At 43.0% G+C, this 15,639-nt stretch overlaps 1 protein-coding gene across 1 annotated transcript in view; it reads left to right on the forward strand.

Moving 5' to 3' along the window:
* The window catches only part of SPRED2 (sprouty related EVH1 domain containing 2), a 57,795-nt gene that overhangs the window by 29,185 nt on the left and 12,971 nt on the right, over positions 1-15,639 (forward strand). The window contains exons 2-4 of the mRNA XM_021555859.3: positions 3,060-3,237; positions 4,579-4,747; positions 7,459-7,523. Coding sequence (XP_021411534.1) covers positions 3,060-3,237; positions 4,579-4,747; positions 7,459-7,523 — 412 coding nt within the window. The remainder of the gene's footprint in view (positions 1-3,059; positions 3,238-4,578; positions 4,748-7,458; positions 7,524-15,639) is intronic.

A 15,639-nucleotide genomic window follows, 5' to 3' on the forward strand; every position in this document is an offset into this window, starting at 1 on the left:
AGCCAGAGCCTTGATGCAGTCGCGTAAAATGAAACAGCAAAGAAAATAAACAGCTTTTACACTAAGGAAGCGAGATCCTTATATGGAACTGAAATATTTGAGTACCTCCCAAGTATTTATCAACACTGGCATGAGGGAAAGAAGCATTGCCTATTCTAGGCTTGTGGATGGAAACAGCAGGCAGGATTTAAACGTAGAAGACCGGAGGAAGCCGTGTGTAGCCTTGAAAATTCAACGTGCAGCTTCTGAGTCCTAATCCAGTGATTAAACCAAGATGTCAAGCCCTCAGAACCCTTAACCACCTCCTTTCCTTTTATCTTCTCTTTCTTTTTTCCCAAGTCCCGTGGCCCAGGTTGTGCTTTGGGAAGCGTGGCTGTGGCTGGAGCAGAGCAGGAGTGGGGACAGAGCTCTGCAGGGAGCCCAGCATCACTGGTGACTTTTGGTCATGCAGGAAAGTGTGCCAGGGGATCACATTCATGGAGCCAGAGCTCTGCCTGCCCTGCCAAAGATGAACCTTTCTGCTGGACAAGGTTCTTGTCTAACAGGGGAGCCCCTTTTAGGGGCAGAGGGATGGAAACTAGATTTTCTGGCTTTTTATATTTAAGGAGGTTGGTCTTCAGGATGGGAAAAAACACAGTTTAAATGGTGTTATCTCAGCGTGTGGTGGCAGAGTTTGTAAGGGCCATAGGTCATGGATAGATGTGCATATGAAGAGGAAAACCATGTGGCTCTTTGCCCCACCAGATTGTCATTTTAATAGTCAGGGATAGTCATGGGACCTAAATTTAATGTATAGGTATCCAGTAATACTCAGATGCAATTACAAGCCTAGAGAATTCACTGAGAGGGGATGGAAATGTGTCAGCAATCACAGAGTACTGAGTAGCTGCTTCTTGCTTAATTTTCCATTAAGTGGACAATTCCTGCAGTGAAGTAACTGAAGGCAACATTACTTTTGGGACAGCCAGAGGCTCCAACTGCTGCCATAAAAGTGAATGGTAAATCCTGCAGGAAGCTATAATGCCAGTGGCAATTTTCAAGTGTGGAAGGAAAAGCAGCAGTTTCTGTGGATGACTTTTGTGGGAGGATAGGAGGGAAGGTCGTATTGAGCGGCTCTGACTTCAGAAGAGAGCTAAAAATAAGTCCAGAAAGGATCCTTGGGGAATAGTAGAAAGATGGAGAAATGTATAGTTAGCTTTCTTTTTACTTAATCTGCTAATTGTTAATCCTTATAGACCATATGGGAAAGGTACAAAGAAGAAAACAGAAATTGTCTTGGATGGAAGCAGCTCAATTTTTGCACAGTAGGAAATTAGCTGAAGTATTTTGCTTATTTCTGAGTATCAGGAAGTCAGGAGATTAAAGTTGCCACTGTAAAATCTAGAAACAGATTTTCATTAAAAAAATAAAAAGGTAACTGGATCCATTTATAGACACACTTACCCTGTTTACTGTACCAGGAAGCTGCTTTAAGGACTCGAGCAAAAATATTCTTAAAAACATGGTTTCTCAGTTCTGTGAATACTTTGTGTGTGTCAGCTGTGGCTGTGTTATGGGATTGGAAAGTTTTTTATCAGCCATCGCAAAGTACTCAGGGCAGCAGGGGATGCACTGCTGTCGTTGTGTAGGTCCAGTGAGAAGGTTGGCATAAAATAAAGGCTGTGAAAAGAAAATTGCAGCCTGTGTTTTGTGAGTTCAGAAGAGATCAGCTGGTCCCAGAAGATGCTCACTGCTTCCCTTGGTTTGTCCTCAGACTGCTTTCAGGTGGGATCAGTGAGGCTGCTTGCTCAGATGTTAGATCTGGTTGTGTTAGAGAAAGGGAAACTTGGAGTTTAGGTGTTAGCAGCTGAACTGCTGCAAAAATAGTCTGAAAATGAGACAATTTCACCTGGTGCAGGATGAAGAAAGCAGGATGCTGGGAAAATACCTGGATACAGGGAGGAATTTTTCTCCATAAGGGATAATACCTGTCATTTTGAAAGGCTGCCTCTTGGAGCCCTCTGTGTGTTCATCTTCCCTCTCCTGGTGAGGTCAGCTGCTGACCTGGAGATGGACAGTCCATGGGTACATCACTTTTCCTCGTCCCAGGTTTGATGTTAATGTTAATATTCCAGGTTTGAGTGCCCTGCAGCAGCTTTGTGGGCATCCCTGGCTGCCTCAGCAGCTTTGCAGCGCCGTGGTTGTGGGTGGGACAGCCCATTTCAGCTTGTATTCTGTTGCAATTTCCATGCAAGGTGTGGGGCTTTTGCTTGCGTTCTGTAAGGGTTTTTCTGCTTCTGAGTGACCTTGGTGATGTCCCCAAGATGATGATGATGATGATGATGGAGTAATTGCTTTGTGGGAAGGGGACAGGGGAGGCCTGGAATCTCCCACTGTGAGAGCTCTTCTAAACCTTTGTGGTGGGCATCTAGATTGTCCCCAGATCTTTGGTGTTTTTCAGAATAGTTACTTGTGAGGTTAGGAGGCTCTGCCTTTCAAAGCCCTGTGAAATGCTGGTGAAACTGTTTTAGTGGTATGGTATGGTCCTGATGACCTGAGCTGAGCTGTTTCCTGTCTCCTTCCATCTGAGGTACCAGCTGGAGCCACATTTGTGGGCTTTTCCCCATAAAGCTGTTCCAGACAGTGGAGGAATTTGAGTGTCACCTTCCAAAGCTCACTTCACAAATTCGATCACAGAAACCTTGAAACACTTTGTTCATGGGTTATTTGAGCTCTGTATCTTCTTCCAGCACTTTGGAGACCTGATGCCCCAATGTAGGAGTTGGCCTTGGGGTGGTGCTTGGCTCACCCCACTCTCTTGGTCCCTGTCCCTGGCTGCAGGAGGCAGAGGGTGTCAGGGAGCACAGGTGGTTTGAGCTGTGTGTTGCCATCTGGTGGGTCTCTTTCCTGCGATGGCTGGATGTCCCAGGCCATCCATGGCAGAGGTGCCCTCCCATCCCGGGCAGAAACTCGGCGCCGGGGTCGGCGCGGCGCCGCTGGACACCGCCCTGGAGAGGAGCTGCCGCCGTGCCACCGTGCTGCTCACCAAAGGTTGTGTTTCTGTTTTGTTGCCATTGCAGTGACAGCTATATTGTGCGAGTCAAAGCTGTGGTTATGACCCGAGATGACTCCAGTGGGGGATGGTTGCCGCAAGAAGGAGGCGGTCTCAGTAGAGTTGGCGTCTGCAAGGTCACGTACCCAGAGGGCAATGGAAGAAGTGGATTTCTAATTCATGGTGAAAGGCAGAAAGACAAACTGGTAATAGAACCCTAATTCAACTTTTGTCTGTTCTTATAATGAGAATTAGCCCAAATCTATTGCTATTGTATTCTTGTGCAAGTTTGGGGTTTTTTCCTTTTTTAAATACGTAAAAAACGGGCATGTGCAAATAATACTGGATTGGACAAAACAAACCAAATCCTCATGTAGAATTGCTATCTTTTGCTACCTAGGCTGGCATGATGCCACCTGGAAGGAGCAGGTAAATTTTTGACATCCACGTGCAAAGATCCCCTTTGAATGAAAGAGGGCCTGTGGTTTTTTTCTTTTTTTTTTTCTTAGACCTAGTGCGGGGGTAAGTGAGAAGTGAATTGAAGTGTAAAGAGCCCATGAAGCCAGTCACATTGCACTGAGTAATGCAGTGCAAGCCTTTTAAAAGGGCCATGAATTATTTATGCTGCGTGCTGTTCAAGGTTTGAACAAGCTGAGTGAGAATATGAAGACAAGTTGTCTCTTATGAATTGACACACTCGGTTTCTCCCGGTAGCTGTTTATCTAAAAAGGAGCTCTCTTGTATCCCTGCACAAATCAAATTAATAAAGCCCTTTCCTGATTTCCAGGGGCCACTTGAAATGTTATCATTTGTTATCTTGTTTTTATGTATTTGATTCTTCTGAAATGCACTCCTGTGAAGATATGGGCTAGCTTAAAAGCAGCACTTCCTCCACAGGCTCAAAAAATGCATTATTTGAGTCAGAAACGATCTTGCTTTCAAAAAGATTGGTGTTTTAAAGCTGTTTCAGTTATGGTTTGTCTTTTGCAGTGCTGTTTTGCTTAGGATGCTTTTTTTGACATTGCTTAGGAGCCATGCTTATGGTTCTGAGGGGTGGAATAAGACATGACAAGCCATTCCTGTTGTCCCTGAACATCACTCTAGAGATGGTTTTTGGCACAGCAGAACTTGAGATGAGTGTCTGGCTGGGGGTGAACAATTTAAAAACAGTGAGGGGAGTGTTGCAGCACCTCCTAAATCTGCTGCTGGTGGATAAAATTTCTGTTGAGCAAAAATATTGAGGGAAGAGGTTCTCCTTCCTCCTGAGCCCCCCGCTAGCTTAACCTGTGCCACGCTGGGTCCAAAACATTCTCCTGGGGCAGGGAGCGAGCGCCCACTCAAAGCACAAGCAAAAGATGAATGTGCAGTGCTTTTGAGAACAGTTACAGTGTCTGGTGTTTATTAGTCATAATTTGGTTGGGAAGGATATTTCCCCATGTGAGGCATGACTTGGCTTGCTTTTTGGGTCCGGCCTGAGACGGTGCTGGCTGTGTCCTTGGGGTGGGAAAAGTGACTTTGCTCCTCTTTTGGGGCTCACGCCCTCCCAGGTGGTGCTGGAGTGCTTTGTGAAGAAGGACCTGGTGTACACGAAGGCAAACCCCACCTTCCACCACTGGAAAGTTGACAACAGAAAGTTTGGGCTCACTTTCCAAAGCCCCGCTGACGCTCGAGCCTTCGACCGAGGAGTGAGGAAAGCCATCGAGGACCTCATCGAAGGTAGCTTCCCTTGGAAATTCCACCCTTGGAAAAGTGGGCAGGGGGTTTGAGTCAGGGAGCTGGGAAGGGGCAAGGGTTTCTAATCAGCTCTTGGGCTTGGAGCTCTCTTGTGCATGTGTCCAAGTGCAGCTGGGGCCCTTATCCTACAGTGAGCAAGCCCCAGCTTTTAGGAATTGTGGTTTCTCATCCCTTTCTTAGGTGTTTCAGTTGAGTATTTTTCAATCCTGTTTGTCCAGACTTCTCCCTGTTATTTATCATTAAGTTTATTGTTACTGCTTTTTTTAATAAGCTTGGGTTTCACACCTAGTGATGGCCACTCAAACTGCCCAGGCTCTATTTGCAGTCAGATCTCAACTTACTGAGTCTTTGCTACATCATAGGATTTAATTCCTGCCTGGAGTTGAATAAAACTCGGTTTGGTTTTGGTTTTATTTTTGCAGTAATTAGTTTTGTCTGCATCCTCTTAGTTGAATGGTAGTTCTTGAAGACTTTGTGCTTTGGGGTGTTGTTTTTATAATTCTGTAAAAAATGCGTTTGAATTGTCTGTGCTTTGAAGTTGGCATAAATTTTTCCTTTTCACATTTCATTGCAATCAGGCAATCACAATACAGCTATAATTCAATTGTACTTCATTTTAATGAAATTTGATTCTTCATGCATTTTTTTCTTGATTTTTTTTTAACCATACTACTTTATGTAGGGACTTAGTAGTCCAAAGCCTTTTGCCTTCTCTTCCAGTGTGACCAGGATATTTTTATATACAGATGGTGCATTTTCTGAGGATACTAACTCAGATGTATGTATAGATATGTATTCTTTTTGAGGACATTAGCTCCATAAGACAGCTTCATGTTCTGGATGGCTTGTCCTTGCTTTAACATGAACATGGTAGATATTAGAAGAGGATTAATTCCCCAGGGCTCATTGATACGTTATCAGTTAGAGGAAAGATGTTCTTAGAAATTTGATTTTTTTCTGTGCCATTAACATCAAGAAGTTACAGGCAGAGTCGCTTCTTTCTTCTTCTTGTTAAAACTGTGAAGCATTTTGAGTCATAAAAGTAATGTTTTATGTAAGTGGCATGGAATTGTGCAAAGTTTCAGGGAGATAATAACTCAGATGTATTGAGTAGTATTTTGAAGATGACAGTACTTGGCAACTCCTGTTTTGCTCTTCTTGATCCACTTTACAGTGGAGGTATTTAAAATGAAGTTCTGCTATATCTCAGATACTTCAAAATCAGCAAATCTATATTTATCCTATTAACAGTACGGGCTGATCCTCATGAATGTGTTCCTCATTAACTTCCAAATAAGGCTTTCTGAATGAAAAACAATAGATTGTTCATGCACACACAGTGTTGGGCAGTAGATTTAAATTATCATTCATTTTTTGCTCACATACTTGATCAAATTCAGCAGGTAATATTAAGCACAACTAAGTGTGCATTCAGAACTCCACATCATGAAATCACTGCTTTATTGTGAATATTTAACCAATAGTTCATTCCCTGTAGCATCAGAAGTTTGGGGCACAGGTACAAAAGCCCTATGCAGCTCCATAGAGCTTCAGGTTTTTTTAATTTTAAAGCTAATGTAGCAAATGGCACAAATGTTTCCACATTACTCAGTGTTTCAAGTGGGCTTTCACACTTAGCTCTGCACATCTTCGTGATGATGCAACCGAGAGCAGCCAAGGCTGGTGCCAATAGCATTATATAAAACACGTTATTTTAACAAATTTCCAGAGTGAAGGTGGTACAAGCCGTTCTGCTGTGTTGGTCAGGGATGTGATGTGGCCATAATTCAGTCTAGCAATGGGCTTCCATTAAAAAAAAAAAACAGATTTTTGACTTGAAGGTTCTCCCCCCCAAGCTGTACCCACCCTCCTTGGCAGATGGAGCCAGCCAGGAGGGGGGGTCTGAGATCTTGACTGGGTACAGGGAGAGGAGTCACTCATTTTTAGGTACAGCAGATATTTGGTGTCAAGTCCAGCAATGATGAGCAGCCCCTTCCCTGAGGCTGTTTTGTGATGTGGGAGCAACTGTGAGGTGAGGAAGGTGTTTTGACATGCTTCCCTACTTTTCCAGAAGACTGCCTAATGTACCTAATGAAAATTGCACCCCAGTGTTTTTCTCTTGTCTATGGTTTTACACATATCAGCTCCTTTCTTTGTTTGCGTGAGGCAAGGTGTGTGTTTGAGAAGTGATAATAGAGAAGACCTTTAGAGTATATAACAACTACCAAAATTAAAAGGAAAAAAAATCCAATCTAACTCTTCATTGTCAAAGTGAGGTTCATTTTATTTAAATTAAAGGTTATTTCTTTCCCCCCACACCATTTAGGGAGTAAGTGTAGAAAAACTCATATGTGATTTCTTGACAGCTGAGAATCAGCCTGGAGCACTGATTAGTGCATAGCTTTACCATTCTTCAGAAATTAGTCTTCTGTAATTGGAAAGGGTAACTGCTATTTTTGTCATTGTTAATTAGCATTGGCAGCCACACTATTGCATTTCAAGAAACACTTTTTCAGATTTTACCTCTCCAACCCAGCTACCAGCAGATGGGTTGTTCTTCCTCGCTTTGAGCCACTCTTTCATGCATCTACAACACACAAACCTGTGAGAACCCAAATGTTTAACAGCCTAAAAAAAAAAGTTTCATGGAAATGTCACGTGTTTAAAAAGCTGTTCGGTTTGGTTTTTTCTAGGGTCTACAACTTCATCATCCACCCTTCACAACGAGGCCGAGGTCGGCGATGATGATGTCTTCACTGTGAGTACATGTCACCAGGGTCCTTCTCTTTTTATGTTCAGGTTATAAAGGGTTTTTCTTTTTATGCCTCAGAGCTGGCATTGAGCCACCACCGTGTTTGGACACTGGGTGTGTTTTATTTGATGGAAGTATATCCTCTACAGAATGTGAAGCCTCCTGTCATGTCAGAGCAGGTGATGTCAGGGACTAGAAGTGAAGAAATAATCACCCTTGAGTTTCTTTTGGCTTAGAATGAGGTGGTGCACACACCTGCTAATACTTCTCTCTCTCTCTGTGAGAAGCTTCCTGCAAACTCAGGTAGTTAGCAAGGGGACTGCTTCTCAGGAAATAAAGGTTTGGATCACAGCTGTAAACAAGCAAACTTTAAAAGTGTTTCACCTGTACGTGGAATACAGAAAGTTCAGACAGTGTTCTTCAGGTGGAAGAAGGCACAGTCGTGTGTGAGCAGCAATGACTTTAACAGGAGTGAGCTTTTGGAGGTTGATTTGTGGTCTTGTCTAAAATGTATTACAGAGTTTTGCTGAAATTAAAGCTACTGACTTCAAAAGGAAAGTTAAAAAGTAAAAACAAAAACTTGTTAGGTGAAAATGTGGCCCTGATTAGAACTATTCCATGAGCTGGAAACAAGTTGCTCACATTGTATACTTCTTTCTTAATGAAGTTGTTTGCTCACCTGAATTCAACCCCCATGCACACATATTGGTTATTTTACAAATGCCTTCCTTATCCTGTGGAGCCTGGATGGCTGGAATGGGGAAGGTGGGATATGCTCAGTGCAGCAACAGCAAATTCAAAACTGTCTTTGGGATACATCCCTGGATTTTTAGGGTGAAGGAGGAAAAATTCAGTACAAGCATCAAGCTGCTTGAAAATGAATCCCAGGAAGCATCCAAAGCCAAAAGGTGTTTTTTGAGGATGATGCTTCAGATTCCCTGCTGAGTTTTGACCGGATCTTCCCAAGGGCTGGCACGTTGTCCACATCTGTCCTTTTGTCACGCTCAGGGAGACAAACAACAGCAGGCAGGGTTAAAAGGTGACTTCCTGCACTCTGCAGCACAACTATCACTAGCAGCTGCTTCCCAAATACCTGCCAGAAGTGATTTATGGGTACTGGGGTGGGACAGACGGGGGAGGCACCAGTGGAGCCTTTGACCACTACGTGCAGCTTTGTTCCCAAATCCGCTGGAGGAGCTGTGCTCTGCTGGGGTGGACAGTCACTCTTGATGTGTGTGTGGCTCTCCTGTGCTCATCAGAAAGCGTGTGACCATCAAAATGTGCCTTGGATGGGTGTGTGCCAGCTCCCACCAGGTTACACGTTGGAATACTCAATGTTTGAGCAGTGATTAGTGGAAACAGGAGAGTATATTTCTGCTAAAATCTACTGGCTCGTGTTCAGGCACCTGGGAGTGCTGAATCTCTCCACGAGCTCAATCTTGTGGCTGAGTGTTGATTTTTAAACTGAAAGAATGATTTTTACAAGGGGGAAGAATGACTATCCACCAGCTTGTTGCCTTTAAGTAGGTGTGGTTTTACACTGAAAACGTTGGATGAATCCTGCTCCAGCTGCATCAAAATCACTCAAACTCCTGCATTCAGAATGAAGAGCCAGAGCTGCAGGAGATTTTCCCCACCTACTTGACCCTGGGGAGGTGACAGGTCCCTGCCATACAGACATTTATGGGTGGGAGGCCTGATGGAGAAGGAGGAACAAGCTGCTCAATAGCATTAGCAAGGAGGGGAACCTCAGTGGTGTTGGCACCTTGGTGGGACCTGGGGGAATGAGCTGTGTCCTGCCTGGCAGTGATCTCTGCAGGGTTTTGTGATCTCCAGAGTGCAAGAGGGACCTCACTGCTGGTGGGACCTTACCTGGTGCTGTTTGTCAAGATGGCACACCAGAGCAGATGTGTTGTCATACTCCAAAAGTAAGGCTTTGTGGACATCTTCTTCCCCAATATGTCTTTGTTTTTTCCTTTTCCTGCAGTCCTTCAAGTTCTTCAAAGCTCTCAACTTCCTATTTATCTGGTAGGTTATGGTGAAGTATGAAGACTGCATAAGCCAGAAATAACATACTGAAGCACAGAGCAGTTTAAAACTGGAAGAAATTGATAGGGCTGTGAAATGTTTTATTTTTACCCTTCTGTTCCATTCTTTCTTTGCACATATTTTTGACTCATGTATCATAGTCCATTTGGTCATCCTTCCACACAAAACTTCTCTGCAGCTTTCTGTAAACTCTTCTCCAGCCACGGGTTTGGTTGGGCTTTTTACTTTTGTTTTAAAGAGAAAGTGCATTTGTTCTTTTTTATTTCCTAAGGTGGTTATTAAAATCTTCACAATCCTCCCCCTCTCCCACACATGCATGAATAAACTTAACTACGTGCGGCAGAATTTTCAGAAGTATCTGCATGATTGAGTCATTTAATCAGTCATTTACCCGTCTCTGAAAATCTCAGCCATTGCTGCTGCACTGCTGCCTCAAAATATTTAGCCCGAGGTCCTGCTCTTCTTGAAGATGTTTCAATCTGTTCAAGCACAGCAGGTCCAAAACTTCACATTTCTGAGGCTGCTTTGTGGCCGGCCAGCCCGGCTTCATCGTGGCCAGATGTTTGCACCACCCTGATGCTCCCAGCTATAAAACCCCCTCGTTCCAGGCAAGCCCTGAGCCCAACACAGCTTTTGGCTGTTGATTCACACGGGGTTTCTATAAAACCCCTGCAGCCCTTCCAGGCATCCAGCAGGCTGCTGCCATGGGGAAGAGAACATCTGCCCCAGAGGTGCAGCTCTCCTGCAGGCTGTGACCTTGCATGGCTTAGTGGAGGACCATTTTCTTGTATCAGAAGGTGGACTTTTTTGGGGGTTTTGAATAAGCTGTGACATCACTTGATGTCATTAGTCTTGTCCCCTCCTGTGACTGTAACTTGCAGAGATGAGATGATAACTTGGGCAGCAATATCCTGCCCCATCCCTATGGCAAACGCTCCCCATCCATCTTTCCGAAGCATGGGTTAGATCTTTAAAAACAGGACTTTGCCAGCTAATACTTCTCCTGTGGCTTAGACCTACAGCAAACAACCTGTTCTGAAATTCATACCTGACAGGGCAGGAAACAACACTATATAGAACTAAATGTCACAGCCTCGAGTTGAAAAATGCTTATTTCTAAAATGAAATCCCCATTTAGGAGTTTTAACAATACGTAGTTGTGTTGCTTGAGTTTCAGAACCTCCAAAGAGCCCATAAATGTTTTCCATATGTTAGCAAATAAATTTCTTCTGTCTTGTACGTTATAAATCGTCCTCTCAAGAGATGCAATCTGAGTAAGACTGGCCATCCGTTCTGTCTCCATTGGGGAAACACTGTCATTGCAACAAGCTGAGATTGTTCTGTTTGTCTTCATCCATCCAGCCTGCATCTTCAGCCTTCTTTAATTAACATTCATTTCAGAAATAAGGTTTAATACAGACTGGATGTATTCTGTAGTTCCTCAGCCACGGAACTTGAAATATAATTGAGTTCTTGTGTAAATTTTTTTTTTTTCCCTAATCTACACTTCTACTTACAATTACAGATAATAATCCCACATGACCATGAAGTTAAAATTGTGAATTGATTCCAAGGAAAAAAGGTCAATGTCTTCCAGAGTCTGCAGAATGCCTGAAATGGCCTCTTTTAGCATCCCATCTGAAAAAGCAGAGGTGTTTGTTCTGAAACCTTATGACCAGTTCAGCTGAAACACCACTCGTGTTTTTCAGATAAATCTGCAGCCTTGTGCCTGCTTTAGTGCTAAAGAAAAGACACCCACTGGCAGGAGGAGCAGCAGCTCCCATGTTTGTTCTGGTTTGTGACTCTAAAAATTACTTCAGTCTCCTTTAGCTTTAAGGGAAATGTAAGGGAGAACACAGCAAAACCTCAACCTTACTAAGTGTAATATGCATGTTAAAATCACACATATTTTATATAATCAATACTTTCTTTTTTTAATCCTATTTTTTGTTCAATATGAGATCTGGAGAGTCTGGCAGATCAAGCAGGCATGATCTAGAGGTGCTTGATTGAGCAACAGAATTGTGTTTTCAAGGTGCACACTCTCAATCCATTCCTTCTCCTGGCTAAGAGCTTACTTATCTTGGTTCCCTAAATTCACGAAGGGGGAGATACTCTCCTGCTTCACTCAGGTGATACAGACAGATCTTGCTGCCACTGCTTTTTTTCCTGTACCTTCCAGCAGAAGTCTTCAGGCTCATGTTTTCACCACCAAGTCGTGTGTTTGGAGCAGTCCTTTGCCTCTTGTACATTTTTCTTGTCAGAACATGGATTCCTGTGCTTGGGGATGTTTGAGTTAGGAAGTTTATTATGTGGCTTGGACACTGCTGACAGTCATTTCAGAGACAGACACAATTACCTCTTCTCCACCAGAGCGATGCATATTGGGGCAGATGTTTGCATTACAGTCCCCCTTGCATCTCTTCTGCTTTCCTAATTAAAAAACAGATATGCCCCTGCTGCCTTTCCTTGAAACCTTTTGTCTACTTTCATTTCCCATCTGGGCCTCAAGCATGTTACAGCCTCACTATTGAAATTTAGAAGATTTATATTAGCTAGATAAACACTAAATCTAATTTTTTCTTGCTGGCTTGGTTGTTTCATATTCAGATGGTTGTTTTAAAGAACAACTGTGGCTTTTTTTTCTTTAAGTGGACAGTAGAAACGCAGTCCAAATACTTTGGAATATATTTGTAAGTTCTGTGGGATGCTGGAGCATCTCTCATCCCAGCCCTCTGAGGAAAATGATGTTGCTGAGAGTAGAACAACACTGAGTTGTGAGATGTGTTTCAGTCAGAAGTTGTGCTCAGAGATTGAGGAGCCACAAGAGCTTGCAATTCCCTTTTTTCTTAATGCCATCCTCCAATAGCAGAAGGGGAAAATGCATTTTGGAGGCACAGAGCTCTCAGTGGGAATGATGGGGGTCATCACCTCGAGGGAATGCACCTTGTTTTCGCTGTGAGGCTGAGCAGACCAGCAAGGGGATTGTTGCAGTGGCAGGACATGGTGGCCTTCTCCTGTTCTTCTTCCTGCCCAGCAGCCAGCTGTGCTCTGGGTGAGCAGCCAGAGGGTTCATTGCTGTTAGCCACATCCTCTGATGTCTGCATTTTGGGCTTGCATTGTAAACCACTAGCTATTCTAATTCAGATTTTAAAGGGGGAAAAAAAAAAAAAAGTGCTTGCCAATAAGAGAGAAATTCACACACGGAAAAGCCAGCAGGCTCAAATCCTTCCCTCAAAAACCTGAAATGGTCTTGACTACACCAGTTTTAAGGCTAGCTGCTTTTTATCTGTTTGGGTTTTTTTCCTGCCTTCAGGTTAACTTTGCCCACACAAATTCACATCATTCAATGGGAATGGATACCAGTGCTGAAAGAGATTTTTCAGTAGGGAAGGTCAAGTGGTAAGTTTTTTCCTCTGGCTGTCAGGTTTATTTTGTAGTGTTGTATTTCTCCCTTTCTTTCAGCATCTCTTGTTTCTTTCAAGTGGTGCTGGAAATTAACCCATTTATTTTCTTGCTCTTTCTGCCAATACAAGCAGGCTGTACTCACTGATAATTTAATACTATTGTCACTGAAACAGTGGTATCATCTGGAAAGGCAGCTGTGCTTTTCCTTAAGTCCTAAAAAAATGTAGAGGCAATTACTATGTACTTCAGCCTATAGATTGTCCTTGCTTACTCTTACTCATAACCTGTCATTTGGACAGAAGGATATATAAAAATGACTGTGGTGTGGAGGTACACAGAACATAAAATCTGTTTATTCTTGTGTATATAATGGATTCATAAGATGTAAGTGAAGAGCTCAGGGGAGCAGATAGGAGAAAGTTTGAAGGTTTGTTTGCTTCCTTTAAAAGAAAGGAGGGGGAGTAAAGGTCTTGGATGATTTATGTATTGCTTTGTTTTATTTATCATGAGGTTTTTCTGCTTTTGTGTCACTCTCTGATAGGTAAACCTTTTTTTACTGCAGATCAGAAATTGGCATTTTAACACAATTCCCAAATTGACTGAATTTCCATTGCTTTGGTGCTGTTTCGCTCTTAAGTGAATTACAAATAAGAACAACAAATTATTGATCAAAAAATATCTACATTGCTATCAGATATTCTAAGGCTCACTGCTCTGTAGTTTTTATGTAGCTAATTATAGCAATGACTGGGATGTGTTGAGCTACTTTGCTGAGGGTAAGCAATTTCTCTTGTCACAATTCTTCCTCTCAAGACCATTTTTTGTAGTGTATTTTTTGGCTCTGTACCATTCCCACATACAAACACAGTTGGTTGTGCAGTGGGATTGGGATATATCCTGCAGGAAATGGAAATTTGATCTTTTGCTGTGGTGGAAGTTTCCTTATAGCTGCATCTTGCCAGAATTTGTGTTGTAATTTGTGCACTGGTTAAGTATTCAGTTTTGTTCAGTTTGTCCCAGCAGTTCAAAAGAGATTTCCTTCTCTTCTTCTCTCCTTCTCTCCTAATTCTTTTCTCTCCTTCTCTACACCCATTTTGCCCCTTCCCTGTGCTTGGATGATGATACAGTGCCATACTTCAGTGTACCAGCTCTTTACATTTTGTACTCTATAATTTTTGTTGTGTATAACCTGACTTGCATTAATTTAAGTAATCTTCAGATTACTGAAGGTGTTGTTTTCTTGCAGGATGAGCCTTTGAGATAAAAAGGGTCACTAGCAGACCTGCCTGTAGGATTCCTGGTACAAAGGTGACTTGGTTGGTGCCTCTCTAAGCTGTAGTTTGAAGCTGGTGAATTTGTGATCAGAGTGTGTTGTAGCACCATTTCACACTTGCAATCAACTAGCTGCATGTTTGTCTTCTGAAAAAATAATTTGGCTGTGTAGTAATGTACTTAAGCTATATGATGAGTTAAAGTGTGAAGCTGTTTATGAACGGGTTCCCTTTTAATTCATCTGGAACTGAATGCTGTAGTGCATTTGTGTATTTAAGGCACAAATGTGTCAAAAACAAAATACAGCCAAGAGTAAATTGCCCTTTCTTAACATGTAGTAAAATAGAGCAGGAAATGGGAATGGAGATTTTTTTTTTTTTTTAAACTTTTGCTTTTGTTCATCCATGGTTCCCAGGGCATTTCTTTGGTATTATGTAAGGGGGACCCTGATTTGAGTCAAGATGCCTGTGAAAAGCAAGTTATTTTTCAGCCAGCTCAGTTCCCCCACCTTGCTTTTGCAGCACAGTCATGCCAAGAATGAAGTTGATGTGGGGGAGCAGGATTTGGGGATGCAGGATTATTTTAGCACCTCTATGAAACCACAACTGAGGGATGCAACTTGCCTGATGCATCTTTAGCCTCAGCAGAGCAGAGATGGGCTCCTCCATCCCTTTTTTCCTAGCACAGTCTGTGCTGAGCCAACCCAGGGAAGTGAACCAAAAACGAGCCCTATAAAAGAAAGGGAATACTTTTCCAGTGGTTTAGCTCCTGGAGCCAGCTCACTGCAGGGCTGGAAAAGCAGAAGTGCTGGCTCGAGGGAAATTGTAGCTGATGGGCTGAGCAAGAGACAAAAAACCTCTGCCACCCTACTGATGTTCATGATGGCACCTGAAATTCATTGCATACCCCCAGCCCTGGGTCCATTGCCTGCTGCAAGACCTCTGCTGTGCTGGTGATACAAGTAAAGGTGGTTATTGCTTTGTATCTGCTTTGGGATTTGTGGCATTTTCCTCCTTCATGTTTTACTGTGAAGTTCATCCTTCAGCTGAGACTAGAAGGAGATGCCAGGATAGCTGAGGCAGTGTTGGTGGGGGTGTGTCATGGCCCAATGTATGCTTTTACCTTGAAAATGCAGGATTGATATCACTGCAGCTTTCCATTAGATTCCCTCTTTAATCTGGGCTCTGCAGTCAGCCTTTGAAGTGTGTAGGCCTTTCTTTTGGCTTCAGAGTGCTTCAAAATGTGACAGAGGCAGAAAATGGCCTATCCAACCCCTGAGGAAGTGGCTTTCAGCAGACAGTTTCCTTACATGGGCTTTCCTTTTTTGGAGGATTTGGGAAAGAAAAGGAGTCGTTTGGTGAAGCTTACCAACGAAACATATTTTTATATGAGG

This window comes from Lonchura striata, chromosome 3 (assembly GCF_050655825.1).
Source record: "Lonchura striata isolate lonStrDom1 chromosome 3, ASM5065582v1, whole genome shotgun sequence".
In the NCBI taxonomy this organism is placed as follows: Eukaryota; Metazoa; Chordata; class Aves; order Passeriformes; family Estrildidae; genus Lonchura; species Lonchura striata.